Genomic DNA, 22,980 nt, shown 5'->3' on the forward strand with positions numbered 1-22,980 from the left:
AACATGGACATTCCAATGGACAATAATCTCTTCAGAGTTCCCTGAAGAATTAGGGTTTTGTCAGGCCAACATGGCTACCGTTTGAAATCTCCTGCATAATTATTATGAGATTTATACATACTGCACTGTGTTCATTCCTTTTATTGTAGAGTAGGATTCTTTTGTATAGAATATACTAGGAATTGCTTAACTATTCATCTCTTGGACACTGGACTGTTCCTAGTTTTTGACAACTACAAATAAAGTTACCATGAGCATCCACGTAAAAGTCTTCATATGGACATAGGTTTTCAAGATTTGGCAAATTTTTGGAAAATATGGTCAGCTACAAAGAGACTGTGAGTTTTGGTGAAGGGCATGTGTGGAGGTAGGGTAGGGTGGGATGAAGAGCACTCTTTTACATAATGTTGAGAAAATGGATTGCTACAAATCTTTTTATGGACAATTTAATAATATTCATTAAAATTGAAAAAATATATTTCTTCTAGAAAGTCTCCATAATTTACTATAATACTGGGAAAACTAATTTCAACATGCCTGGTCCTCTTTGGTGGAAAGTGGATGATATTAATTCCTAATTTGTTAGGTTATAGTGGAAATGAAAGAATTGAAATCAAAGAAATTGCTTATCATCCCTCCCACCACCAAAAAAAAAAAAACCAACAAATTTCATTATTATTTTTATTGTTACTTATTGGAATTTTTCTTCAGAAGTACTTTGCAAAATATGTAAGGAATATATATTCAAGGATACTCATTATAATATTGTTATAATAAAAAAAATGGAGATAAATGAGCACTGATAAAGAATTAGTTGAATAAATTTTGGTACATTTGTGGGAGGCAATACAGAGACGTGATGGATTTGGGCTCTGGAGGGAGATGGTCTGACTCCACATCCTTCCTTTATCCTCACTAGCTTTGGATCTTGGCCACATTCTTTACCATCTCTGTCTATGTCTGCTTCTTCAACTATAAAAGTGGTGATTATAATAGTACACACTTTGTAGTGATTTTTGTCAGGAACCAGTGAGATATTATATGCAAATTGTTTATAAGACAACTGGGACATTGTGAGCACCCATAAATCTTAATGTAGAATATTATGTACCCGTTGAGGAATAGAGGCAGACATCACGTACTGCAGCTGAAGGATACTTAATAGAGAAAGTTTTGTTTTTCCTTCGTCAATGTTGTGTAATGGGGGCAGGTAAATGATTCAGTTCTGTCTCATTAGCCTTGGATGAAAATATTCAAATATTTTTAAATTATTACTTTATCTAATAATTACAGAAGGAAAAATAAGCTTGTTAAGCATATCTCAAATTTCTAATTCAACTTCCTTAATTTTGATTACAAAGGAAAAATTTAAAGTATAAAAATCAACAGCAAAGATGTAAAAATTAAAGTTCACAAAATCACTTAGTCTTTAAGTAATTCATTTGAATATGTAAATTTAGGAAATGTGTGCATCTATATACACAGGGAATAACAAAATTAAATCTTTATTGGAAAGACTACTATGACTGACAATATTGGGTGATTACCATTATATTAAACTACTTTACATTGGAGTGACTTAATGTGACAAAATGAAAAGAGGATAGAAATACTAATAAATGCACTTTGTTTTCTGTACCACTAAGTCTCTTTAGGAGCAAGAAGAACTCCATTATACATAGGCTTCCCAAAAGATATTCAAATAATTATATGAAATACATGAACTTACAACTTTAATCAGAATTTTTTGAAAAGTTTACTTCCATTTCATACAGAAAAACCAAAACTAGAGCAGCTGCGCATATGAAGATAAACACATTGCTGCTTCTCAGTAAACATGGTAGTCTGTCGTTCATTCTAATTTATGTACGATATAACAAGTAACCACTAAATGTAGTAACAGGAGGAAATTTGGCTGGTATTGTTCCTTTTACGAGTCGCAACCACACTTCCTGCCCGTAATTTAATTCTAATAAGGCATCCCCAGTCAAAATCCTGTCACAGTGTATTTCACTGTTAATATTTTCAGACTCAAATGCAAGCTTGTCTGTTCCGTCAACCACTAAAAATCCAGAGATATGAGCACTAAATGACTCAATGGTGTACTTGAAAACATATACTCCAAGATACGGAATTCTGAATTTTCCTGTTCTTGGAGTATATGAAGCTCCATAATTGACATCCAAATTATTAAATAGGATGGGACCAGGTGTAGTCATTCCATATGTATGAGATGCAAAAAATGCCACCATTGGTGCATATCTATAGGATCCTTTGGAAAAATCTGTTAGAGAAAAAAAGAAGAAATGGTTAATTCTCATGTCTTTATCTTACTTTGCTTTTCCTCATATCTTTATCCTTCTAACTCAGTTACAAAAAAGATAATTAAAAGAAAACAGTTGTCCATCAGACTTAACGAGGGCATACGTGTCTGGATGCTCACCTTTTCTCTTGGCTCAGTTATTCTCGAAGAGCCTCTCAGAGCCAGAATCTCAGTTTCTCCATTTATATCAGGAGAGAACAATGCCGAAACCACCCTCATAGAAATACCTCAGAGATTAATTTGCATGTTTCTTTGATCTCCCCAGAGACAAAGGAATTCAAAGCACTCTGTGATTATTATGGTATGCCAGGATGTTTTAAAACCCCTTACAGGAATTGAAGCTGACATGATGTGGAAACAATTTTTCTAGTACCTTGTCAAACAGTTTCTAGAGGCTAAAATGAAAACCAAATGAAGTCATATGCATGAGAGAGAAGTAGACAAAAGCAATTTTCTATGTAATTAATGCCACATGTACTTACAAAGGCTGAAATTTTAAAATAGACTAAAAATTTTTTGCTCTTCACTATGCAGCATATTATTAAGAAAAGCCTGATTTCAAATGATTTTTGCTGCTATTAAAGAGAAAATATTTTAAATGCTGCACATATTTTCTTGTATAAAAATTAGGAATTGTGACTTTTGAAGTAAATCTAGAGCAAGCAATCCTTCAAACTAAATGGACCAAAAGACCATCTTGGCTTACTCAATACATTTAATGACTTTCTAGCAGTCCTCACCTAGTCAAAATGGCACTATGACCTTCAAGGAAGTAGTGCGGCTAGGTACATTTAAAGCCTCATTAAAGTGGCCATATCCGACATGAATTAACAGTGTATTTCTTAAGTGCTTGTTTGAGGAGAAAAGTTTATCCCAGTCAGATATAAACATCTGTATTTTCTTTCAAGAGACACAAGCAAAAGAAAAAAGAGGGAAAGTAGGATTTCAACAAACTGCTCTATTATACCAAAACTGCAAATATCAACAATTACATGTAAGTATGAACTTAACAAAAACACAATTCCACTTATAAATGAACATTTTACATTATTCAATAGGTATCAGAAGTAAAAGGAATTAATCCTTAAATGAATCCAGATTAAGTAGGCTTAAATACTTATTCTTACATATTTTCAAAGTGTTCCTGTTTATGACATTGAGCAAATACAAGGATTAAGCACTTTTCTTACCGGGAGCTAAAGCATTTTCTTCCACCAGCTTTACAGTACAATTGTCGCCAGCAAAAGGATGTCGGCAGGCACAGGTAAAGGTAGTTCTTCCATTTATACATGTGCCCCCGTTCTGGCATGGGGACTTACTGCAGCCTGAATACTCCTCTGTTGCTGAAAAAGAATCAAGATAAAAGAGGATAAAGTGACCTATTTTCTTGCTATGCCTGACTCTAGCTTGCAGCAGAATGGGAAGAACACTGGGTTAGATATCAGAATGGATTCACAGGCCCTGTCACCAGCCAATGAAGTCATAGGATCTCATGCAAATCCTTCAGCACTCTGAGCACCCTACCCCTTCTGTGAAGTAGGGATAATTCTGATTGATACCATTTATTTGTATGAGAAAATTTAGATTTTCGTCAACTGTGGAACAGATTAGGAATATACAGACATGTATATTTGGAAATGGCACATCAGGTAATGCTTCAAATCATTGGAGGAAACAACATATATTCAATTCATGGTGCTAATATATTTGGATAGCCATAAAAAACATAAATTCCAATACTACAAAAATACTAAATGTGAAAAGAAACTATGATTTCATCATAATACAATAGAGGAGAAACTCTTCATATGACTTTATAATTCGGAGAAACTCTTTCAAAACAAAAAAAACATATAAAACAAAAACCAGAAGCCATAAGAGGAAAAAGTGACCAAATTTAACCACCTAAATATTAGACTCATATGCAATGGAAACACCCATTTTCAACACTCAAAAATAAGTTGAGGCGGCAGACTTGGCCCAGTTGTTAGGGCATCTGTCTACCACATGGGAGGTCCGCGGTTCAAACCCCAGGCCTCCTTGACCTGTGTGGAGCTGGCACATGCTCAGTGCTGATGCGCACAAGGAGTGCCGTGCCATGCAGGGGTGTCCCCCATGTAGGGGAGCCCCATGCGCAAGGAGTGCACCCCGTAAGGAGAGCCACCCAGCACGAAAGAAAGCGCAGCCTGCCCAGGAATGGCACTGCACACACGGAGAACTGACACAACAAGATGACGCAACACAAAAAGAAACACAGATTCCTGTGCTGCTGACAACAACAGAGGCGGACAAAGAAGAAGATGCAGCAAAATAGACATAGAGAACAGACAACCGGGGGAGGGTGGGGAGTGGAGAGAAATAAATAAATAAATCTTAAAAAAAAATAAGTTGATAGATTAGGAGAAAAGATTTTTACAGATATAAAAAGGATGATACAAAGAAGTTTAAAAAAACATAAAATAAAATGGGTCAAAAGATAAGAGAGTAGGCAAATCAATACACAAAAAATATTCAACCTCACTGCTAATTAAGGAATAATAAATAAAACAACAGGAACCTAATTTTACAGGTGACAAAATTTAGATAGAAAATGTTCAGTCATGGTGATATGAAGGAATGGGCATTTTTCACACAATGTTAGTTAGAATTTAAGTTATCAGAATCTTTTTATAAGACAATTTGATTATATATATTAGAATTTAAAAACCCCATTTCCCTTGAGTCAGAAATTTCTCTTGGTGGAAATATATACTACAGTTATAGTTCCCCAAGCACACAAAGATGTTCAAGGATATTCTTTATGACATCATTTACACTAATGAAAATTGAAAGACACCTAAATGATCACTGATGTGGGACTTGTAAAATAAATTACAATATGTTCTCACTAAGGAATATTAGACAGCAGTTGAAGATTGAGGTAGAAACTCAACATATTTGATTTACTGAAAATAGCAAGTTACAGTTCACACAGTCCATAAAGGATAATTTTATTTATGAACCATCTATATGCTACCAGAGACTTACCTTAGATACAAGAACACAAATATGCTGAAAGTGAAAGGTTGGAAAAAGATATTTCACGCAAATAGTAGCCAAAAAAGATCTGAGTAGCTACACTATTATTGGACAAAATAGATTTTAAATGCAAGCGATAAAGAAGGTCATTATATGTTAATATGTAATAAAAGGGGAAATTCACCAAAAAGAAATAACAATAATAAATATTTATATACCTAACCTGGGTGCCCCAAAACAAATGAGGCAAATACTGAAAGGAGAAACAGATATCTCTACAATAATAACCGGAGATTTCAACACATGTCTTTCATCATTGGATAGAACATCTGGACAGAGAATCAATAAAGAAACAGAGATATCATATAAAATGATAAATGAACTAGACCTAACAGACATACAGAATATTACACCCCAAAACAGCAGGGTATAAGTATACACACTCTTCTCAAGTGCTCATGGATCTTTCAACAGGACAGGTCATATCCTGGTTCACAAAACAGGTCTCAATAAATTTAAGAAGATTAAAATTATACAAAGGACTTTCTCTGATCATAATGGAATGAAATTGGAAATCACTAAAAGATGGAAAAAGAAAAAAGTCACAAATATATGAAGACTAAGCAACATACTCTATCAGTGGGTCAAAGAAGAAATTGTAGGAGAAATCAATAAATATCTTGAGAATAATGAAAATACAACATATCAAAATATATGGAATGCAGGGAAGACAGGGCTGAGAGGGAAATTTATAACCCTCAATGCTTACATTAAAAAAGAAGAAAGAGCTAAATCAAGACATAACTGAAGGGAAGCAAATGTGGCTCAAGTGATAAGGCCTCTGCCTACCATATGGAAGGACCCTGGTTCAATCCCTGGGGGCTCCTGGTGAAAAAGAAGAGAAAGCATATCTGCATGGTGAGTCAGTGTTGGCGTGGCAAGCTGAGTGGCCACATGGTGAGCCAAGTGTCCATGCAGTGAGCCGAGTGCCTATGTAAGTGCCCATACAGTGAGCCAAATGTCCATGTGGTGAACTGAGTGCCCACTCAAGTGCCCGCATGATGAGCCAAGTGCCCGCGTGGGCAGCCAAGTGCCCATGCAGTGAGTTAAGTGCCTGTGTGGTGAGCCAGTGTCTGTGCGGTGAGCCAGTGCCTGCATGGCAAGCCGAGTGCCTGCACAGCAAGCTGAGTGCTTGTGCAGTGAGCCAGTACCCATGCAAGTAAGCCACACAGCAAGATGATGACACACCAAAAGTGAGATGAAGGGGAGAGTCAAGGTGAAGTGCAGCAAAGACCAGGAACTTAGGTGGTACAATTGACAGGGAACCTCTCTCCACATCGGAGGTCCCCAGGATCAAAACCCAGTGTATCCTAGAGGAGAAAGATGAGAAGAGAAGACAAAAGGAGAAATAGATACAGAAGATCACACAGTGAATGGACACAGACAGCAGAAACAGCAGGATGGGGGAGGGGAGGGAAAGGGGAAAAAAAGATATAACTGAACACTTGGAAGAACTAGTAAAAGAACAGTATACTAATCCCGATGCAAGAAGAAGGAAAGAAATAAATGAAATGGAGAACAAAAAATCAATAGAGGGAATTAACAAAACCAAAAGCTGGTTCTTCAATAATACCAACAATACTGATAAACCATTAGCTAGACTGACAAAGCAAAAAAGAGAGAAGATGCAAATAAATAAAATCAGAAATGAGATGGGAGACATTGCTACTGACCACACAGAGATAGAAGTCATAAGAGGATACTATGAACAACTGTACGCCACCAAACTAGACAATGTAGAGGAGATGGACAAATTCCTAGAAACACAAAAAACAACCTACACTGACACTAGAACAAACAGAAGACCTCAACAAACCAATCATGAGTAAAGAGACTGAAACAGTCCTCAAAAACCTACCAAAAATGAAAAGCCCAGGATGAGATGCCTTCACAGGTAAATTCTACCAATCATTCAAAGAAGATCTAATACCAATCTTGCTCAAATTCTTTCAAAAATTTGAACAGGAGGGAATGCTATCAAACTCATTCTATGATGCCAACATCACCCTAATGACAAATCCAGATAAAGCTATTATGTAAAAAGGAAATTACAGATTAACTTATTTAATGAATATAGATGCAAAAATCCTCAACAAAATACCTCCTAATCAAATTCAAAGGCACATTAAGAGAATTATGCATCAAGATCAACTGGGTCTTATCCCAGATATGCCAGGGTGGTACAACATAAGAAAATCAGTGTATTATACCACATTACTAAATTGAAGAACAAAAATCCCATAATCCTCTCAAATGACAGAAAAGGCATTTGATATAAAACCGCATCTTTTCTTGATAAAAACACTCAAAAAGTAGGAATAGAAGGAAACTTTCTCAACATGTAAAAAAAAGTGCGTATATAGAAAACTCACAGCCCATGTTGTTCTCAATGGTGAAGGACTGAAAGCTTTCTCACTAGATCAGGAAAAAGACAAGGATTCTGTCACTATTGTTATTCAATATTGAGTTAGAAGTTCTAGCTAGAGCAATGAGGCAAGAAAAAGAAATAAAAGGCACCAAATAGGAAAGGAAGAAGCAAAACTCTTGCTATTCACTGATGATATAATCCTATACCTAGAAAGTCCTAAAAAGTCCACAACAAAACTACTAGGGCCAATAAACAAGTTCAGCAGTGTGGTGGGATAGAAGGTTAACAGGCAAAAATCAATAGTGTTTCTTTAAACCACTAATGAGCAATCTGAGGAGGATGTCAGAAAAAAGACTGCATGTACAATAACACTAAAACAATAAAATATTCAGGAAAAAACTTAACCAAGAAACTATAAAACATTGCTAAAAGAAATCAAAGACAATGTAATCAAACAGAAAAACAATTCATGTTCATGAATTGGAAGACCATATATTGATCAGATGTCACTTCTACCCAAATTTGCAGATTCAAGCAATTATGATAAAACTTCCAACAGCCTTTTTTTTTTTGCAGAAGCAGAAAAGCCAATTATAAAATTTGCTAGGAAGGTAACAGGTCCCAAATAGCCAAAAATATCCTACAAACGAAGAATGAAGTTGGAGGACTCTTGCTTACTGACTTTAAGGAATGTTACCTAGCTCCAGTGGTAAAAACAGCATTGTACTGAAATAAAAATAGAAATATTGACCAATGAAATAAAATTGAGAGTTCAGAAACAGACCCTCACATCTATGGCCAGGTGAATTTTTTGAGAAGTTTGTCAAACACACCCAGCTGGGTCATAAGAGTCTATTCAACAATTGGTGCTGGGAGAACCAACATCCCTATCCAAAAGAAAGAAAGAGGACCCCTATTTCACATCTTAACACAAATTAACTCAAAATGAACCAAAGATCTAAATATAAAAGCTAGAACCATAAAACTCCTAGAAGAAAACGTAGGGAAATATCTTGAAGTATTTGGTGGTTTCTTAAATTTTACACCCAAAGCATGAGCAACAAACAAAAAATAGATAAATGGGGCCTCCTCAAAATTAAGCACTTTTGTGTTTCAAATGACTTAGTCAAGAAGGTGAAATGCAGCCTACTCAATGGGAGAAAATTTTTGGAAACCACATATATGATAAAGGTTTGAGTTTCATTTTATATAAAGAGATCATGGAACTCAATGTTAAAAAGTCAAGGAACTCCTTTTAAAAGTGGGCAAAAGACTTAGACATTTTTCCAAAGAGGAAATACAAATGGCCAAAAAGCACATGAAAAGATTCTCAACCTCACTAGCTATTAGGGATATGGAGATGAAAATTACAATGAGATATCATTTTACACCTTACAGAATGGCCAATATTAAAAAAAAAAAAAAAAAAAAAAAACCCTGAAAACTGCAAGGGTTGGAGAGCATGTAGAGAAATAAGAACACCCCTGAACTGTTGGTAGGAATGTATAATGGTGCAGCCTCTGTGGAAGAGAGTTTGGTGGTTCCTCAGGAAGTGAAATACAGATATGCATGATCTGGCAACCAAGCTACTAGTAAATATTCGGAAGAACTGAAAGCAGGGACATGAACACACATTTATGCACTGATATGCATAGCGGCATTGTTCACAATTCCTTAAAGATGGATACAACCCACATGTCCATCAAGTGATGAATAGATAAACAAAATGTGGTATATACATATGATGGAATATTATTCAGCTATAAGAAAAAATGAAGTTGGGATGCCTATGACAACATGGATTAAACTTGAGGATATTATGGTGAGTGAAATAAGCCAGACACAGAAGGACAAATATTGCGTGGTCTCACTAATATGAATAAGTATGATGATTAAATTTATGGAGATTAGTAAAGTTTTCTAAGAGATAGAATGTGGGTGAAAAGGGGGAGCTAATGCTTAATGTGTATAGAATTTTTAATGAGGTTGATCGTAAGTGTATGAAAATGGATAGAGTTGAAGGTAGCACATTATAGTGAGTATAACTAACACTACTGATTTATAAATGTGATTGTGGCTGAAAAGAAGTAGTCTGTGGACACAAATGTCAACGGAAAAGAAACTAGAGGATAACAGTGATTTCAATGGTGGATGAGGATTGTAGTAAATAGTACAAATACAGGAAGGTGTTTCTATTAAAATGTGTTAAGTATATGGTGATACATGGGAAAAACACAATCAATGTAACTTATGGACAATTAGTAATATTTTTGTAGCAATAGTAAAGAAAACATAGTATATTTATTATAAGGGTCAATAATGAGGGTATTAGTGGGTATGGGATTTTTCACTGTGGAGTAATGAAAACTTATAAAATTTACTGAGGTGATGACAGACTACAACAGAGAGCCACTGAGTGTACAGTTTGGATGGATTGTACAGGCATGGGACTGTATAACCCAGTGTACTTTGTGGTGAATGATGAACTGTAGTTAACAGTACAAATACAAGAACATTCTCTCATGAACTATAACAAATATACAATACTAACACATGATGTTAATAAAGGGTGGTTTGTCAGAAAAATACAGCAGAAATAAGATATGGACTATAGTTAGAAGTAATATTCTGATGATGTTGTTTCATCATTTGTAACAAATGTTCCACAACAATGCAAGGTGCTGGTGGTGGGGCGATGTATGGGACTCCTATATGGTATGCATGATTGTTTTCGTTCTGTAAACTGGCATTTCTCATCTAAAAAATAACAAAACAAAAAATCTCAAATTATGTATATGGTTATATATATAATACATAATTATGAAAATGCAGCGGTTGGAAGAACACTCCCGTCCACAGTTACCGCTATGGCGCCACCTGGTGGCACTATGTAAATTTTACAATTTACTCATTTCAAATTCTGTGATTTTTTTTCCTTTTTCAATTTTATTGACACATATTAATAAAGTACACAATCCATCCAAAGTGTACAACCAATAGTATTTGGTATAATCACATAGTTGTTCATTCATAACTTTAGTCTTTATTAGAGCATTTTCATTATTCCAATATTAATAAAACAAACCAAAAAAAGCTCTACCCCTTAATAATCACCTCTCAATCTCTCTATGCTTCTCCTGCCATACATAGTTGCTATCCTGCTTCCATTTTTCTAATTTATTTGTGTTTATTTTTGTAATTTGGAATTATTTCCTTTGTTTAATATTTTGCACATGAAGTGGGATTGATATTTTATATTCATTATATTTCACATTTTAACAATTTAAAATCACATAAAATGTGACCAAGCTGCATGCTTATATTATTGGAATTTTTAAAAGAAAATATATTAATATATTGTTTATTAATTAAAAATCAATTTCAATTATTTTGATATATTCTATACGATAATGTATAAACTAATTTCCTCATTAAGAAAATTGTGAAAAATATTACACATATGCAGTACCTTCTAACAAAGGTTTCAATCATCAGATAATTCATTACGATCTTTCTTTTACCAAAAACCAATAGGCTGTTAAATTTCTTTGATTTGACATTTTTAGGGTGTCTTCACAGACACTTGTGAAGAGACCATCCCCAGATCTCACCTACTCCCACTTCCTTCTCTGGGGAAGTCACAACACATGCTAAGCAGCCATCCTGCTTCCAGCCTTCTGCTACCTCACCTTCTTTTCTAATGTGTGCCGTTCCACAAATGTGGGTGGGGTGGAGGGATGTTAGGGCTAATGAAAAAGCCAGGCCAGACCTTTTAAACTGGGAAACCTGAACAAACAGCCCCAGATGCTTGTCAGAACTGGAATTCTCAGTGGCAGGGCCCCTCCCCTCCAGAGCTGGATAAAAACCATCTGGGGCCTGCAGAACTGCCATCTACCAACCCTGATCCCCAACAGTTTCGGCCACCCTTGCGGGGCTCTTCGTGCTGTGAAAATAACAAAGAGATTATTTGCCCTTTCTGAACTCCATACTGTACCAGTAATGAAGATATCATTTCCTGCAACTTTCTCTTGTGCCCTGAACCTATGTTCCCACAGTGCATCATTGTAGCAACACCCTCCACAGCTATTATTCTAAAACCCAAACTCATTACCTGCTAGCTTTAAAAATGTCAGTGATTCATTACACTTCGTATTCATGTAATTTCTATTTTTCAAAGCACTTTACTTTTGCAGTCTCTGAATCTAGTATAGTGATTCCCTGACATGACAGGTGTTTAATTAATGTGTGATTAGTTAGGAATAAATGAGTCAACTGTGTAGTAAATTTGGAGAACAGTGAACTATTTATGTAATCTGGTTAGTCCTGTAATTCCAATTGTCCACATCGAAAAATGCTATTATCACCTTTAGACTCAGTCCTGCCCCTAAATCAGGGATCAAACCTATTCCAGAAAGTAAGAAACTATAAATAACTTGACTCTGCATTGCTAATGGCAGTATTCTGATTCCACCAGACCAAGGTTTTTGACTTTTAGTCATTGTACAGGACGAGCATTCTATTTTTCTCCTATGTCCTGTTACCTCCAGGATTGGGGTTTTGCCTCACTTCTCCTTTGAACCATTTCAGAGAACACCATACGGCCTTTTACACATTTCCTCTGAAGGGTCTGCCATTTTGAAGGAGATCCAGTTCAGTCTAGTTGGGCCTGCACTAACTATTCACTAGCAGCCAAAAACTTCCCGAGACTGTGCAGCTTGCTTTCAGACATCTCTCTGGCTGCCTACTCACTACCAGTCCTTTGAATCCTCACCTACTTGTCTGCCCCTGCTTCTGTGCTATATTAGGTCTCTATGGTCTGACAAAATAACCTATATTATGGTATGTAACATCATGTTCATGGTGCCCAGAACTAGACAAAATTTACCAATTAAGCCAAATTAGAGCAGGATACAGTGAGAAAATTGCTACTTACTCCTGTTGCTATGGCCTTACACATCTGTTTATGTCACATAGGCATTAAGTTGTCATTGACTACTTTTGCACCTGTGTCACACTGTGTCATAACAGATGTTGCATGCTTTGATGTCACCGGAGTTCTCCAAAATCCCATGTTTATTTAAATCATTTTAATTTACAAATATTTTTTATCATAATTAAATTTATCTTATTTGACTTGACATATCATCTGTGTCTAGAAGTCATTAGTTATTTTTATTCTGTATATTATGTTTTAACTACCCCTTCCCACTTTATCTTTTCCAAATTTATGTTTTATGTCTTCTTCCAAATCATGGATAAAACTAATAAAAATACTGGAGCAAGATTGAGTACAGACAACCAAAGACTCATTGGCTGTGATCTGTCAATTAAAACTATTTGTACTTTGTTATACCATCAGCTTCAAATCTACTTTCATACATCATTTGACTCATTTTTTAACCTTATTACTAAAATATTTTTAAAATGATGAGCTGCCTTTCTATGTACCTGTGTATAATAGTGCCCACTAGACTATTTGTGCTTGAAATGACAAAAATTAATCTCCATTAAAGGAACTTTTTTTTTTACTTGTTCCTTCATCCCTGCCAGAAGAGCTAATTATTTCAATTCTTTAAATTATTATCTGATTGTCATCTCTCTTAGTGACCTTATCACATTACCATACTCTTCTGTAATTACTCACATGCCCTTCCTATTTAAAGTGTGAGTTTTGTGAGGTCAGGACTCAGGTACTTTTTTTTTTATACGTTGTTTCACTATTGTCTACCACATATAGAAAGTGCTAAAAATTTCTTTTAAAAGATGAATAAACGAATTGATGAATGATTGCATAGATGACCACATTCTTATCCAATACTTCATCCCTTTTCCAGTTTCTCAAAGACCACATATAGTTTGACCCTGTGATGGCACTAACATTTTTCTAGAGACATGAAATCATTTCAAGTAAACTTTTCCAACTTCTTTTCTATTTAGGGCTTCAGAAACCTGTTTAACCTTCCCAGTTCATTTACTGTTATTTATTTTTGATGGACATCAGTAATATTAGATGAAGAGTCTTGCTACCCCACCATTCTACTATTTTGTGCAAGTAACATGAATAATCCTTGTATATTGCTTTTCTTGCCCTGAATATAACTAAAATTATTTTGCCATTTTGTGGAATATTTCTTAAGTCTTAATTTGCTCTGTCCTTTGCTTTTTTGGACCCTAGTAAATGCTCATGTTACACTTTTCCATTAATCTTACTATCACGTTTCATAAATGTTTATGTCAAATTTTATCTGATTAAAGAGCTTCTTACTTTTCAAGGTACTCTGATATTGCTAACTTTCCCCAGACCTTATTATAACTACTTTTTTAACGTATGAGCTACAAGAGAAGGGCAACCATACTGAGATGACCACTCCACCCACACAACCTTTGTCAGTGCTCATTCAGAATTTGCCAAGTAAGGATTTGATGAATAAATGAAGGATTTATTGATTTATTCTACTTTATGTTTATCTATATTATCTATAATATATATTTACAGTATGCATGGTGTTACATATAAAATATATAACTGTATACATATGTTATTATATGCTGGTTATATTGTATATATACAATACATAATATTATTTTATTTTTTATTTTACTTTATGTATTTATTCTTATTGGTTACTACTATGTTTGCATCAAGGTCTTATTTTTCGTTTCTTCATTTAAACAATAGAATTGCCCAGGCCAGTAACTGACATCTGCTCGTAGCAGAATGATGTTTAAAACAGATTAGTGAGGAAATCTATCATTTTGCCTCTGGGTCAATTTTGTAATACACAGAGGAAAGCACTGTACTAATGCATTGCCTAATTGTGCCCTAGATAATATTCCCGTACCACATTAGTACTCTTCTTTATTTTTATCCTTATTCCAATGCTTCCTAAGTTTCCTCCAAGGTTCCTGGACTTTTCATATAGATGTGTTGTAAGTTGCATCATGTACCTGGACAAACACTTATTAACCAGCTATCCCGTGGGTGTGAACCCATTGTAAATAGGACCACTTGAAGAAATTGTGAACAAGTGAAGCAGGGAGGACCTTACTGGAGGCCTTATAAAGAGAATTGGGAAGTCACTGAAAGTGGAGAGAGGAGAGGTCATCCCCAAGTGACAGAAGGTGAAGATAAAAACTAAGGAGCCCCAAGGATTACCTGCTGATAGCACTATAACGCTACAGATTTTGTGGAGAAAGCAATATCTTGAGTTTGGACCTCTGTTAGTCTCAAAACAAAGAGCCAGTAAATTCCTCTTGCTAAGCCAAAACCAGTTTGTGGTATTTGTGACAGCAGCCTGGCCAAACTAAAACAAGGTACATATATTTTCAACCTTTAGTGCTGTTTTGCCTTCCCATTTCTATAATTGTTCTTATCAAACAAGGTTTATGCTTCCATTGCTCTAGAAATAGTTCATATTCCCCTACCCAGCAACTAGTCAATATTTATTTGTCTTAAATTTTTACATTTGTTGTTCTAATCAGTCATTCTGTTCATTGAGGCTGAGATTGATGGAAATATTGTTTTCAACCATCTTTGCTGCTTTGCTTTCTCTTCAAGAAAGCTATCAGTATCATCTTCATTTTCATTCTTCTTTCTGTATCACAACTGTTCTTGATATTTTTTCTGGAATCTTTTCTCTCAATCCTTCAAATATCATTTTGAATTACATCTGATTCTATCAAGAGTCTTTGTCAAAAGGATTAGCCCTGTGTCATAAGATTTATACTAACTCTTGCCATTAAGCTCGTATTCTGTTATCTTCAGCTATGACCTAGGAAATTAAATGTTTTTAGTTGATATTATCAACTGTCTGCATTTCCTGTTTTCTCCTTTTTCTCCAAAGTCTTAACTTTCAAACCGAAGAATATAAAACACTGCCTGGTGGCGAATACATAAAAGATGCTATTCCTCATCAATACAGTCATTAGGAAAAAGCAAATAAAATCACAATGAGCCACAATCTCAAACCTATTAAATGGGCAACAAAAAATATATTGACAAAGCTAAATGCTGCCAACAATGTGCAGCAATTAGAACTCTCATACATTGCTGATGAAAATACCAAATGTTTGGCCATTTCTTATAAAGTTAAACCTATACTGACCTTAAAACCCAGCTCTCCCACTCATGGATATTTATTCAAGAAATAGAAACATTTATGTTCACATAAAAACCTGTACTTGACTTTGCTCCTACTTCCCCTGACTGGTCTCATTCTCACCTAGAGTTTGAACACCATCTTCATGCAGAAGCCTCAGAAACTAAATCTCCATGCAAATTTTAAAATTTAAGACTTGATTAAAATTATGAAGCCTAAAAAATAATTAGTAAAGAAGTGTTGATTAACCATAGAAAATGTTTTCCTTTACATAAAAAGTGTATGAGACTTTTTACAAAATATAAATACAAATATACTAGAAAGAAGGAAAAAGAATAGCAGCTATGTAGTAGGCGAGGCATAGAGAGATTGAGAGGTGATGAGTTGTGTTTGTTTTGTTTTTTGTTTATTATTATTGGAATACTGAAAGTGCTCTGGGAATGATTGGGGTAATGAATGCACAAATATCTGATTGTGCCAAATACCATTGATTGTTAAAAAAAAGGAGATATATATGTCAGTTCCTATAACATACTGGCACAATGACATGCAATAACTCTCAATGCTTTCTTCAGATCTCCAAACCCTGTATAATAACTTTATTGGCAATATATTTTTAGGAGTAAAGACACCTGAGTTTAACTTTTTCCCTAACACTATACAGAAAGTTACTGATATAACTAGTAACAGAATCAAGATCTCCTGTCCCTCAGATTACAGCTCTTTCCACTAGCCTTCAGTTTCTGTCCATTTTACCTTCATAATATTTCTCTCATTTGTCTCCTCTGTTTCAGCTAACTCTACCTTAAATTGGGCCCTATTGTTCTGGTCAATATCTGTCCAGCCATGCCGAACTAACATCCATAAGTTCACTCTCTGCAATCATGCGACAAACTACTGCTAGATTCATGCTCCTGAGTCATAGTTCTTACGTGAGTCCTACAGTTCTTATCACACTTAATCCTCTGCTCCAAATTTTGAAATACATTTCATCTTTACAAAACTTTGTCTAAATGCCTTAACCTAATAGCCATGATCTTCTGTGATCTACTTGAGTTTAATTCCTGTGTACCTGTGCATTCATTCAGTCCTACGGTCATTTAACAGACAATTTCTTCACTGCCTATTGCATTCCAGATATTGTGCCAGGTAATGCCAAAATGATTAAACCACAGCCCACTCTTAGTCACTAAGAAATTTATTGTCTAAAAGTTCCTTTTTAAAAACTGTATATGAAACAAAAAAAAAATTCTACATGAGAAAATTTGACTGTTTTATCAAGGTATAGCAGTTTGATATTATGAATTCCAAAAACAGATATTAGATTATGTTTGTGAGCTGATCTGTTCCTCTGGGCATATTAGATTGGATTCAGAGGTTTCACTTTTACTTGATTAAATAATGATTAAGGCTTTAATTGGGCCATTTCAGTAGGACATTGAGGCCCCGCCCCCTTGGTGAATGGGGACTCACAGGAAAAATGACATGGCAAAGGAAAAAGTATAGTTTTAATCCTGGAGTCTGAGAAGTAAGTACACAGAGATGCAGGTATGCGAGGAAAAAGAGAAGGCTTCATTAGACATGGCAGAGGCCCTGGGAAGAAGAGAGATGAGCCATCTGCCTGACAGTTTACAGCAGGCCTTGTGGAGAGAACACAGCAGCTGAGCCCAAAGAGGAACCAACCCAGGAGAGAGATGAGAATTATCCCAGCCTACAGCTGATATTGGAAGAAGGTGGGACCATGGAACCTTAAGCGGAAAAGGAAGTCTAAAACCTTGAGATGTCGGCAGCCATCTTGCTCCAACATGTGGCAACAGACTTTGGTGAGGGAAGTAACTTACACTTTATGACCTGGTAACTGTAAGCTTCTACCCCAAATAAATACCCTTTTATTAAAGCCCACAGATTTCTGGTGTTTTGCATCAGCACCCCTTTGGCTGACTAATACAAGAGGTCTGATCAGAAAAAGTTAAAAAACTTGTAGATCATAAGTATTTTTCTGTCGATTCCTAATTTACATAGCATAATAGTAGATCTATAAATACTTCAGAGGTCTTTGTATTATTTGCATATGTTCCTGAGTTCAAGTTAACACATCGAACTTTTATGGTCTTGCTAAACTGTACAAATGTACTAAATATCATTTAGATAAAAAGAGAGATGAAAAGTTGAGGTTTCATTAATAGCTTACCAGGAAATACTGCGTTGTCAGTGTTTCTCTGAGTCCGGCCTATCAGGACAGTGGTAAGATTCACTGTTGGTTTCTTAAATGTATTAGGTTTCTTCAGCAATGATTTTACTTGCTTCTGAGACTTGACAACTTGTGCAAGATTGCCAGACAATGATCGCTCTATATACCAAGTTAAATTAGATAGAGCAGCTTGAGTTTTTATTTCAATTACTGATTCCACAAATTCTGTCAGACCTTTCTGAAGAAGCTGAATATCTGGCAGGGATTCTTTTATCCAGTGAGGTATGGTAGCATTCAGTCCTGATATACTTGTAGTGGCATTATGACACATAGTTAAAGTTTCATAGAGAGTTTTGTTAAGCAAAGAGAAGTTAATTGAAAGATGGATGGATTTTGCTTCCAGTGCCTTAAATCTGGAATTTAATACCTGTAGTTGAAGAGCCTGATCTCTCTCATTTGTAGACATACTGCCCTTCTTAAGTGATATATAATAAGGTATGAGGGTCTGGGTTACCTTAGACTCAATGCCTTGCAATCGAGTTTCACAATTTTTGGAAATCTTTGTGGCTGAGAGTATTTTTTCCTCCAACTGATTCATATTTTGCTGATATTTTAACACTTTGGAAGTGGTCGTATTTAGCATTTGATAGATATTTTGAAAGCTGGATGTATTTAGTTTCTCATCTTTCGGAATATCTGCAAGGGTCTTGGCTACTTGCAAAATAAAGTTATATCTCTGATTGTCATTGACCAAAATCTGAATAGAGTCGTTCAAACGTTGAAATTGAGGAATAAAGGTCAAAATAGCTTCCATCTTTTGGGAACATTCATGATGGACCTCAGGATTTTGCTTTATACTTCTGAAAGTCTCTTTTAGCACATAGTTATCTTGAATAAAGTCAATGGCATTATTTATAACAGTCATTGTCTTATTTAGGCCATCTTCCATTTCTAAGGCATATTCATTGATTCGTCTTTCTAAGGCATCACTGCGACTCTGTGTTTCCTTTCCAAATGAATTATGTCTTTTTGTAAGTTCTTTGATAAGAAAATTTAGACTGTTGACAGCACTAGCCAGATTTTCCACTTTTTCCCTTATAGCTACTATTTCCTTTGGTTGTTCATATGCCATTGTCTGTCTCAAATATGCTCCCTGCTCAAGCAAGGGTTGAAGTATTCCCATATCATAAGTCAAATCATTTAGTTGCTCAGTCATTCTATCCATCTTATTGTCCATTGGAAATAGAAATTCAGCCAATGTTTGGTTTAAAACATGCAAATTCTCTTCTGTATCCTTAATTTGAAATTTAAAATCATTTCTGCACTTGGAAAACATGTCTTCACATTCATCCCTAACAGATGCTTTTGCCATCTCCAAAATTATGGTGAGATTGTTAATTTTGTTGTCTTGGATGTGCAAATCATCAAACATTTGCAACATCATCAAATTTTGCTTCTTTATGTTTTCCTGTAGAGTAGACATGTACTCAGTAATATTATTGCTAACTGATTTAGCAGCTTGTGTACTCTTCTGATCTGATACTTGCTCATCTGATAAAAGCTGCTCGTGTACTTCCTTCATTTTAGAAAGAGTCTGGTTGAAGGATTCATAATACAGAATGCTCGTTGAGTGTTCTTGTTTTAGAGCATCTTCTAAATGAGTCTGCTTTGCTTCTAGTTCTTTAATGGGCTTCTTGCAAGTAAAAATCATTTCTTGCTTTACATTCGTGATGTGATTCTTTAGATCTAGTATATCAGTCAAAATGGGTCTATTTTCTTGATTTAAAACAGACTTTTGCTGGATTGCTATTAAGCTCACAGATTTGTTAACTTGTTGAATTATCTGTTTGGTGTTTTTAAGGTCCTCTGAGAAACTTGATAAGGTCTTGAACAGCTGGGCTACTGTCTCTTCCATATCATTTTGAAAAATTTTAATTTGTTCTCTTACCAGATCCTTTACCAGACTGTGAATGCTTTTAGATTTCAGATCTAGGGAAAGAAATAAAGAAAAATAACAATAATTGATACAATTTTACTTCCATAAGACTTGAAATATCTCTAGTGATAAAAAGTTTGAGACTAAAATCTAATAACATGTGATAATGAAAATACATCTCAACTACATTTATTTATGAAATTAAAAAAAAATTACTCTAGTTCATGGAAAGCGATCACCTTCTTAACTGACAAGTCTGAGAAGAGAAATTATTTGCAGTGTAGAACATAATATAAGCAAAAACTGAGGTAGTCTAGACAAAAGACATGAAGGAAAAACTACTGACTTTGATAATAGACCCATGTGCTCAATAATTCTAGGTCTAACCTTAGTCTTGTATGAAAATAAATGGCTTTGGGCCTTCTGCCTTAGTAAATAATACCTGGTGTGAGCTCACGGCTGTGGTATTAGATTTCTAATAATTAGGTTTCAGAGTTTTGAGCTAATAAAAGCTAAAAAATTGACTGCAGAGAAGAAAGGTAATGAGATTCTCAAATCAGGAACAATATAATAAAATACAGTATTTACAAGATTAAAAAATGGTTTATAAGGACAATAAAATAATAATAATGACAGGTTTGGAAATCACAAAATTAAGTTAACTTCAAATGAAAGCAGGGACTCAAGATATACTTTGATTATCATATGACATTAATTCTTATCAAAAGGGAAGAAAACAAGAAAAGAGGAAACTTGCCACTAATGAACATGTTAGCATATGCAGCGTAAGTAAATATGGATTGACTGGAAGCCAGGATTTTGGTAAAGTCTAAGAAACAGAATTTTTTAAAGGAACATGAAAAAAACTGAGGGCTATTCATACCTCTTTAGAATAAGAAATGAATATTTAAACATGTGAAAAAATGTTGCATACAAAACAAAACAGGAATAGATAAAATATAAGCTCAAGATCAAAGTTGCTAAATGAAAAAAAATGAAAATAAATTTTACTTCACTTTTTCTAGACCTAGTAGAAACAAATAAATTTAAAAGTATGAAAATTATAAGTAAGGGAAGATCAATTGTGTATAATGGAAAAAAAAAACAGTGGAATATGGAATGGTAATTAATCATACACAACACCAAAGTACTAAGGAAAGGCTAAATTAATTAGAAAAGATGAACCATAATTAAGAGAAATTATACTGAAACAGCCCTAGATTTTGTACCTAATAACATGGATAATTGCACAGGAAAGGTTTTAAAGTATTTTTATTTTCTAAATTTTGCTTAGCATTTAACCATTCTCCCATTTATGTAGCAAATATTTATGGAGTTCATTCTATATTTCACACAGGAAATAAAATTTGTCAAATTAGGTTTTTGTTTTTAATAAACAGAATATGTCAGCTTCACTGAGTGTAAGGTGTTACCCAATAATAAAATTATTTGAAGTGCTATTTCTACAGGATCATTGGTCATTTCATGTTAGTTAAACTTGTCTTTAATTCTTATGACACCCACAACTTATGAATTAAAATAAAACATTAAGGTGTAGGATCAGGCCTTCTGGGAACTTATGGCCCTTTTAATTTTGGCTTTAAGATGATTTTTAAATAATACTTGAGCATAATTGAATTAATTGATTAAATTGTGGACAGTGACAATAGGTGTTGCTCAGCAAACAAAAAGCTATTTGACTTGGAAGTCAGAATATGAATGATAGTAGGTGAAAATATTGTATAGATATACAGAATCTTGATCAAAGTAATTGAGGAAAAAACGTGAAAAAATAGAAATGAAAAGTAGGTTGGAATTCAGCCGCTATGCTTTAAAACTTCAATGGAAGAATAAATTGGAGAAAAGGCAAATTTTCAGAACTGTCTGGCAAAAAATCAGATTACCAGCTAAAAACTTTGTTTCAGGATAAGAAGCTTTTCAGATAAAATTTCTATAATTTGTTACTAAAGAAACATCTATGCAAGAATGCAAGAACTGATTTTGAAAAGATATATCAATGTATTTTATGATACTATCTGAGGGGGGAACATCATTTACATTCTTTTTGATTCTGATTCATGTGACTCATGTATGTCTCTATTCTTAAAAAAGATATTATCGTATTTGGTTTGTCTATCTTCTTAAAAAGATGTTACTGTATTTGATTTGACTCGTGTATGTCCATATTCTTAAAATATGTTACTGTATTTGAAATATATTTGATATCAGACACTTATGCATGTCCCTTCAGTGGTTGTGAATGTCTGGCTTTTTATAACATACTGATAACTCTTAAGGAGTTGGGACATTTGATTTTGAATAAGTTTCTATGGATACTGGTAGATAAAACAGTATTTCTCACCTTGGATATAAAGCAAGGGAGGAAGCTGTGGTGTTGCTAGGCAATTACAGCACCTTGGGGGAGGGTTTAGATTTTGCTGCCTTTAAGAACATTCATTAACTATAAGCCCTCTGGTTCTTGTAATTAATTGTTGTGTTCAGCACACAATCAATGTCTCCTACTGAGGAGTGAATTCTATAATGTGGGTTTTTTTTTCTGTATCAGTGCCAGAGTAGAAATTTCATTAGAAGTTTCATAAAAAAAACAATTGACAGGCCTAATTCTCTCAAGTCATGATAACCAAATTTTGCTAAACAAATTTCATTGAGTTTGTTATATGTCAATTATATAGCAGTTTCTATTTGACTTCTTGCTCATGTTATCCTTCAGGAAAAAAATGTTCCTCTCTCATGCTTGCCATTGCACTATGGGATCATGCTGGATATATAAAACAAGGTCCTTCTTTCAGTGGCTGAAGATCCCCAATTATTTACCCGATTAAAACATCATGGTTGCTATTGCGCTATACATGTTTGTACTGGTAAAAGATATGTCACCCTCCACCTATTTATTTATTTATTTTAACTGTGAGCCAATATGGAGAAAGATAACTTGTGAATCTTGGGAATAAGCCTTATAAGGTC

The 22,980-nt window shown here is 34.6% G+C and overlaps 1 protein-coding gene across 1 annotated transcript in view; it reads right to left on the reverse strand.

The window, feature by feature from the left end:
* Positions 1-667: 667 nt before the first annotated feature.
* The window catches only part of MMRN1 (multimerin 1), a 100,172-nt gene continuing 77,859 nt past the window's right edge, over positions 668-22,980 (reverse strand). Inside the window, exons 7-9 of the mRNA XM_004454379.5 lie at positions 18,060-20,048; positions 3,514-3,666; positions 668-2,284 (exon numbers count right to left, since the gene is read on the reverse strand). Of these exons, the coding sequence (XP_004454436.2) occupies positions 1,863-2,284; positions 3,514-3,666; positions 18,060-20,048 (2,564 nt within the window). The 3' untranslated portion in view covers positions 668-1,862. The remainder of the gene's footprint in view (positions 2,285-3,513; positions 3,667-18,059; positions 20,049-22,980) is intronic.

Source organism: Dasypus novemcinctus, chromosome 1 (assembly GCF_030445035.2).
Source record: "Dasypus novemcinctus isolate mDasNov1 chromosome 1, mDasNov1.1.hap2, whole genome shotgun sequence".
Classification (NCBI taxonomy): Eukaryota; Metazoa; Chordata; class Mammalia; order Cingulata; family Dasypodidae; genus Dasypus; species Dasypus novemcinctus.